This window comes from Glycine soja, chromosome 8 (assembly GCF_004193775.1).
Source record: "Glycine soja cultivar W05 chromosome 8, ASM419377v2, whole genome shotgun sequence".
NCBI lineage: Eukaryota > Viridiplantae > Streptophyta > Magnoliopsida > Fabales > Fabaceae > Glycine > Glycine soja.
Genome location: NC_041009.1, coordinates 39988954 through 39997718, shown reverse-complemented (window position 1 = coordinate 39997718; position 8765 = coordinate 39988954). Strand labels below are relative to the sequence as shown.

The 8765-nt window shown below is 29.8% G+C and overlaps 1 protein-coding gene across 1 annotated transcript; it reads right to left on the bottom strand.

Annotated features, from left to right (window-relative positions):
• Positions 1-505: 505 nt before the first annotated feature.
• On the bottom strand, positions 506-1462 carry LOC114423919. Its single transcript, XM_028390828.1, has one exon. The coding sequence runs from the start codon at positions 1272-1274 to the stop codon at positions 723-725; it is 552 nt and encodes a 183-aa protein (XP_028246629.1). The 5' UTR covers positions 1275-1462; the 3' UTR covers positions 506-722.
• Between the last annotated feature and the right edge of the window lie 7303 nt (positions 1463-8765).

Genomic DNA, 8765 nt, shown 5'->3' with positions numbered 1-8765 from the left:
CAAGTCCAAATTAATTTACTTAGGCTAAAAATTTAAGCAATTACATATAATTATATAATAAATTGTTTTTTCAATAGACAAAAGTTTAAAGGGAAGAAAGTTTGTCTTATTTCAAGAAGAAGGCATGCATGTCACAAGGTTCAGGAAATAAACCTTAAATTTGTTGTCAAGATTTTTTATTGGCAATTAATTTCATCAGTTGAGTTAATTTTTAGGTTTCATTACCATAAAAAACTCTTCAATATGCAAAGATATATCCTTGCATACATACACAAAGAGACAGTTTTCCTATTTAAATCGATAAGTAACTGATCACCAAAGCTTAACTTTATGGTTGTCAGGAAAATTGCCCTCTTGAGCTAACTTTTATTCATTTTATTTTTAACCAACTAGAAACAAAAATAGTGATATTTCTGCATTATTTCAACAATTAAACAATAAACACGCATAAACCATGCATATTACACTTGACATTTGAGAATCATATTTAAAAAAATGGATATAATAATATTACACACTTGACACTTCCAAAAATAAATTTGAGGGACAAAAAAAAAGTAGAGAAAACAATTTTACATTTACATCATACAGTTGGAAATCTAAGACACAGAAAAGGCACAGAAGATAAATTAAAATTAAAAAGAGACACATAATGATTGTCAGCATAAGATGTAGGCTTAGTAATTTACTATACACATAACATCATGTGTTATACACTTCCATCATGCACCTGCTCTAAGCACTTCTCCATGGCCAGGTCTCAAATTAAAATCTTTCATGGTATCATTAACATGATGTAACTGGGGTCCTCCTGTGCCAGCTGCTCCATGACCATGATGACCATGACCACGTTCTTTGGTTCTTATAATTGGTGGTGGCATTCTTATGTCACCCTCAAATTCAATGTCCCCTTCATGACCATGACCATGACCATGTTCTTGTTGGGTTCTTATAATCGGTGGTGGCATTCCTTTGTCACCAAATTCAATGTCCCCTTCATGATGATGATGATCTCTTGGATGCAAATTGTGGATCTGTGGCCTATTATGCTGCTTAGAGGGTTTCTGGCGGTTGCTGTGGCTATTATTATAGCGCTTGTTGCAAAGGCGCCCTAGAAAGCATGCAACTACAGAAATGACTAGTATTATGGCAAGGACAATGAAAACTGCCCCAAATGACCCATTTGAGTGATGAGAAGATGAAGGTGGCTGATTTGTTGGGTAAACTTGGACTGGTTGTTGTGGTTGTTGTTGTGGTTGAGCTTGAAGAGACATCTTTGGAGAAGAGAATTTGAAATTGAAATTGAAATTGGGTTTGAGATATTGGGAGTAAAAGGGGTGTTTTGGATACTATTTTGAAGGTTTTGTTCTTTGAGTGCAGGCCAAGGTTGGTTTTGGTTAACTCATCAAGCAAAGCAATTGCAATTAGGAGATTAGCTATAAGAAGAGGTTGTGTATGCAATTGGGGTTCCAAATAGTAATTAATTAGGATTTTAGTTTCAGAATCTGAAATGGGGAAAGATGGGAACAATATTCTTTAATAAAGTGACAACTAAAGACATTCCTTGTGTTCTTTACGTATTGGCTCTTTTAATTGCTTTGTATTGTAAAAAGAACCCTGCAAAAAAAGAAAATATATAAATAAAATAAATAATGCTTGGTAAGGAGAGAAAGCCATAAAATCTTGGTGCTCTTGGGCACGACACCCCCCTCCTTAAGGCTCTCCATCAAAGTATAACCTTTTGTAGATTGGGGTGTTCACATTTAATCATTGGAATGCAATAGTTTTTTATGCATATTATAATAACATTGGATAAGTAGAGTACAAACATCTTTTGATTTGTTGATATTGCTCGATGGGTATAGTTTGATCTGCACGGATCAAAGGCCAAGATATTTGTGAAAAGGATAACAAAAACTTTTTAACCTCATTCCCTTTTTCATGAATATGATATAATTTAGAATTTATTTTTAAGTAATGTAAATTATAGAATTTTTTTACTGTGTAGTGTGAACACGAATTTATCTTCAACACTTATTCCTATAGCAATGTTTTTTGTATGAAGTGATGCATCATATTTTTTTTTTGTGTATGTCTATATTAATTAATAATTCAATTTTTGTTGAATAAATACTATACCAACAAAAGAAATCTTAATATCTAACAATTTTTTTTGTTAATATATAATATGGTTTTGTGTACCGTATAGATTAAAAATTAGGTTTCTGATGAAACTGAAAATGGCACCAGAATTATTAGTATTTTAATGGAGATGCAATATAATTTTGAACACCCTCAAAAAAATAGAAACGTAATATGCACCAGAAATATTTTTTTAATAAAATATGCTAAAAGGTTTTGAGCGAGAGTGATCATTTCTAAAAGCCATGTTGTTTTAAAAATAAATTTAAAATTACACCATACTAATTTTTAAAAATAAAAAATAAAGTTGCGCATACGTGTGAACAATAGCATGTAAAAGTGATAATCATGGTTTAAACTTGGGGCATATGTGTTGAAATATACATCACTAAAAACAATCTTATCTACTAAATGGGATCAAGCATCCCCTTTATTCCTTTTTCCTTTTAGAAAGAGCAATATGCTTGGTCGTTGAGTTGGATTGTTCTTACATTTTCCTTTTAATAGCACGACACCTATGCTGATACATAGGTTGTGACATTTTTTTATGTTTATAAGGAGTGAAAGAGGAGATCATCTGTTTCTTGAACAGTTCTTTTAAAAAAAAAATCTATCAAATTTTTTAGATTAACTGTTAATTTATATAAATATTTTTCTTTATAATGACTTGGCTACTTATTAATAAAGGTAATAAAGTGTAAAACATATTGAAGTGTAAATGAAAATGTTTGATTAAAAAATATATAGGAAAATTTTGGGGTAAAAATTTCCTTTTAGAAATTGCAGTATGAAAACTGCATGAAAGAACGAGATTTGTAAACACCTAAGTTAAAGTAGGAATAATAAATTATAAATCTTGAAGACATCAATATGTGAAATTATTTATTTGAATCATGTTTGAGATGATCAAACTTGCATTTATCAATGTTTTCTATATGTTTCCATGTGTAGCTTGTAAAAGTAATAATAAACATCAACGGTAAATGCACAAGAAAACATAAGAAGGAAAGTTAAATTTATTAAAATCTTTTAGAAAACACGAGTTAAACGTACGAGAGTTAATTTCTAACATAACTTAAACTTTATTAGGAGTAAATAAAGCCATAAAGGTTTAGTTCTACAGTAGATAACACTTTTATGAAATGTTTGGTTTGAAAAACAAAATGTTTTATCACAAGATCAAATAAATTAGGGAAAAGAGAAATAAACAGAAATGCATACTAGTTCATTTCACAACTCAAAACTATGTTCGGTGCTTGGCAATCACCAAAATTTCACTATAACACAATTTTACCGGAACCAAGTTCTATATTATTACAAGTATTCTTTTTTTTTCTAGTCTGTTCAGACGACTTAAACCAAGTATTATGACCAAAATAAAAACAACCAAGTATTATTTCTACCAAGCCTCTTCAGGATCCCAAGTAATGTTTCCTTCACCTCACTGATCGATCTCTCAAGGTTATCACAAACCAAGTACCTCTAAACTATAATCTTATATGCTCATTAGAAAATAAATGACATTCTACATGCTCATAGAGTTTTTACAAAGTTATATAGAATGTTACTCCTATATGATTTGCACTCAATTTTTTGCTAGCTGATTCCTTATATTTTGAATTGCTGCTATACCATTCCATTGGAGATGACTATCTTTCTGTTGTAGATGAATTCTTGGGTTCTTTATCACTTTTATGGATTTCTATCTCCTACATCTCTTCTTCTAACTAGCTCATTTCTAGTTCTTTATCACTTTTCTGTTTCTGACTCTGAAATCTAATAGGTTCCCACTTCAATCTTTGTGATTCAATATTACAAATAAGTTTCTACCATTGATTGCTTTACATTTGATGCACTTATGACTTCACTTAGTAGCTGCCATTACAAAATCAAGTAGAAAGTTCTATGCTTTTCCATATTTTATGGGCAGTTCTGGCAGTGGCAGAGGAAGAGCTTTTGATAGAAGAAATGATAGGGAAAGAACAAGAGGGTCCTGTAAGCATTACTTGACCCTCTAATAACTTTTATTTTCCTTAAACATTTCCTTATTTATTTTCTTCCTTCATAGCTGCCAAATGTGAGTTTCATTTGTTGGTTTCTATTTTTTTTTAACACAAAGTCAAAGTGGGTATTGTTATTCCTTTTATGTGTGGAAAGAGGTTTGGCAAAGGAAACCTTGTATTGTATGAAATACCGTTTGCCTTCAGATTTGAGCAACATAGTGAATGAACTTTGAGATATGTTTTAATTAAGCTGTTTTTTTTCGTGATTCTTGTATGAAGCAAATTCACTCAATTTATCTATGTTTACTATATGCAGGACACAAATTTTTACGACATATGGCATCTGAATTGAAATTGAATATGCACAGTGGTGGTTATGCGAAAGTTAATAATTCACTAAAGCTAAATATAAAAACATTTGCTAATTTTCCATTGAGATCACACATGATATTAAGGAGGCCAGTTATTTTGATATATATTTTTTCTCTGTTTCAACTCATGCTCATTTCATTTTTTATGCAGTCATAGAGTCATGTCAATACCATTTCTTTTGTAATTAGCTTCTTGTTTCACATTAACTGAGAAGCATTTGGGAGAAAATATAATATATATATATATATATATATATATATATATATATATATATATATATATATATATATAATTGTCATATTGTTGGTATTTACCAGACTCTTCAATATGGTGTTTACTATTATGAAGATTGAAGCATAAAAGATCAATATTGGGTATATTGACACCTTGAACCTTGAATAGTTGAACACTATTATACACTACATTTTATCCTTGTATTGGTTTGCTAGTTTCCTATCTCACTTCCTTAGAATCTCATAAGGCTGATAATGTAGCTTTGTACCAAATGACAAATTTTCATCTCTAAAGTATTACTCTCTCTCCTAAGTAGTAGTCCCTAAAGTAAACAAATTATATAAGTAATATCTTAATTATTAAAAATCTTACTAAATAGTCTCTTGATATTGAAAAATCCTTTCAGTTAATCCCTGAACTCTACTTAAATATATTAACATTTGGACTAGATTGATGAATATTTAACTTAAAAGACTAATTTTATAACTTCATTACTAAATAGGAAAGTTAAAGGAAAATGAAACATTAACAGGAATAGAAAAGTCAATAAAAATAATGAGGAATATACAGGGGTACATGACTCACATCTAAATTGTAATTAAAATCCTACCTAATTATAGGAATGAAAGTTATGGAGAAGTAATGTGTAATCAAAATATGTTAGTTTAAAAAGAAAATTAATTGTACCCAAAAAATAATATAAATATATATTGGTACCCAAAAAATAATATAAGTATATATTCATGTATATATATATATAGGCCGACCTGTTAGATTTAAGACTTTTTAATAAGTCTAAGTCTGGTCTATTTAATTTAATAATCTTTTAAAAAAGTCTGAGTTAACTAAACAGGCTAGTCCAGACCAGGCTTTATGTAGGCTAGGTCGTAGGCCCCTGTAGGCCAACCTGACCTATTTCCACCCCTAAGGATAATACTTGAGCGACCTAATTGATGGTTTTCTTTTTTTGGCTTTTATCCTTTGCGTATTTTACCGAGGGCGAGGATATTAGAATCGCTAAACATATTTCATAAGAGATTCAAATAATAATTACTCCCTCATTCAAAGTCTCAATATGGGTTTTGTTAGATCAACTAGTAGCTGGGAAGCAAAATACCTGTGTACTTAATGGTTTATCAGTAACCAATCATTTCTCTCCAAATGATTAATAGTATTATAGATAGTTGTTTCAATTTAGTAATACAATATCTATAATCACTACTACAAAAAGAGGTTTCTAAGTCGGTTCTACGGCATATTCAAAGACATTTTTGAACCGTCTATGCAATCAATGTTGTGAAAAGTTAAAACTTTTTACGACGGTTCTTAAAAAATCGTCTTAGAAAAGTAATAATCCTAAGACGGTTTTCAGGAAAATAACTAACTGTCTTAGAATGTATTTTTTAAAAAATATATATATAAAAATTGAGAATTCTAAGACGGTTTGTCAAATAACTTTCTTAGAATGTCTATAATATAAGATGATTTTTTCAGAGAACCATCTTATACTGTATTTTTTAAAACAAAAAAAATTAAAATAATTTTAGGATTTTAAGACGGTTTTTCAAAGAACTGTCTACGAATATCTTTTTTTAAAAAAAATTAAATATATTATGAAACTTATTTTATTTATTTTATTTTAAAATTTACATATTAAAATATCTATAATTATGTGCTATACGTGTAGAGATTAAATTAAAAAGATTAAAAAGACATTACACATATAAGGAACCTCTTGATAATTTTAACTACAAACAAAGGCAGCAGACCAAGGAACTTCCAAAAAAGGGAGAACAATAATTACATCCACAAGAAATTCTATCATTAAAAATATAAACACTTTTCAAATATGATACTTCCACAAGACAACTAAAATTATAATTACCGTTAAATCAAGTACTACATAAGTACAAAGTAAGCCCTTCCCAACATGTTTGAAAAAATGGTAGTCTTCGTCTACCAACCCAATATTCTTCAGGTTTTTCTTGGCATGTATTAAACTCATGAAAACTTGCACTGGAAGATAAGAATATATAACAAAACAAATGCAATGAAACAAAAAAACTCAGTAGATGAAAACATGCATTAGAAGATAAGAATATAAAACAAAACAAATGCCATGAAACAAAAAGGAAACATAGAAGAAATAAGGACAATATTTTCGCATCACAGATCACGTCTGCTAGTGTCTGAATTCTGAAGCTTGCATTACAATAGATGTTTCTTTAAGATAAAATAAATAAATTATTATTAATATATAATAGCATACCCAAAGTTAATCATTTCTTGATTAGGTAAAATGTTCACTAACTTTTGCTTAGATTCCTAGGTAGAAGCATCCTTTCTAATTCATTATTTTTTTTCTCTCCTTTTTTTTTTATAATTATTCAGGTGATAAGTCCTACTCCACTAGGTGATTATGATTATTAAATAATTTGGCCATCAAAGTTAGTATTATTTTTTTAATAAACGTGTTCATATTTTAAACGATATAAAATGCTTAGATTCATGTGCAAGAACATAATGTATTACAATGATAAAAATTGATAAAAATAAATTATTTATAAAATTTAAGATTGTTGTCTTAATTGTGTATTCTTTACTTGTCATGCAACATTTTTAAGGTTCATGTGAGAAAGTAATCAAAATGAACACATTATTAGTTATAACTCATCAGGTTTTCCTCCAGAGAGTATTGAACTTTCAACTGGTTCCACACCATAAAGTAGGATAAAATAAAATAAAATAAATAAAAAACAATGAGAAAGGGGGATCACTAAAGTCTACAACTGGAAATGAGAGGCAAAATATATCTCTCCATTCTCAAGAAAAATTACATGCACATATTTAAACATATATACAAATTTAAAAACTAATATTTATATTAGGATTCTTCTCTTTAAGAAATTTCCCTACATCCGTTATGGTACCACCAATACCTATACTGCTAACAAGTGCATCAACTTTCCCTCCTGTGCCTTCCCATATCTCTGGACCAGTGGTTTCATAATGTACCTACAGATACAATAATAAAAAAACTTCTCACCCAAGTTGTCAAGCATCCACTCTTGCAGTTACATAACAAATTTTTTAGATACACCAAATTAATGCCAACATTTTCGTTTCACGCATCCACTTCCTAGTATTTCTACATAAAAGTTGTAGTATAAACTAACTTTCCTATGCATAAATACAAGTTCAATTAGAGTTTGAATAAATACAAGTTGTGATTTTAAAAGTACTCAGCCTATTTGTGTTATTTTCCTATGAACTCCTGAACATATCAGTAACATTAATGACTCCACTTCAAACCCAAAATATGAAGAAAATAGAACTTGCAATTGCATGGCCTCAGCTGCTTGACAAGTAGAAAATAACCAATAGCTCAAGTTATTGATGGTTTTGCATAGCACTTTGAGTAACAACGTCCATTAGCCCTGGTAGTTATAAGTTTTGGATCAAGCACTATGTGCAGCAAGATATGTTGCAAAAATAATCAAAACTTATAACTACCTTTGCCATTGTCACTGTTGTTAATGCCAGAAACAATGTGATTAGGTAACAAATGAATGAGATCTTATACAATACACACCGACAAGTAAGCTAAAAAAAGAGGTAGGAAGCTACTGTAAGAATATTTACTTGCCTCTTTAGCCAGCTCTTGTGTTTGCACATTGTAGAAGCAAGCTTCATGATGATAACCAAGCAATTTTGATGATGCCAAAATCCCAAGTGATTGATTCAAGACTTCAAGATCAAGCATCAAGAATCCAATCCAAGATTCAAGATTCAAGAGAAGACATCAAGAAGCAACAAGTCAAGACTTCATATAGGATAAGTATTAAAAGATTTTTTTCAAAAATCAAATAGCACAGTTTTGTTTTACAAAAGAATTTTCTCAAATTTTCTAAGATACCAGAGTGATTACTCTCTGTTAATTGATTACCAATTGGCAGTAATCGATTACCAGTGACCAGTTTGATTTTCAAAAAAAATTCAAATGGTTTGCAACAT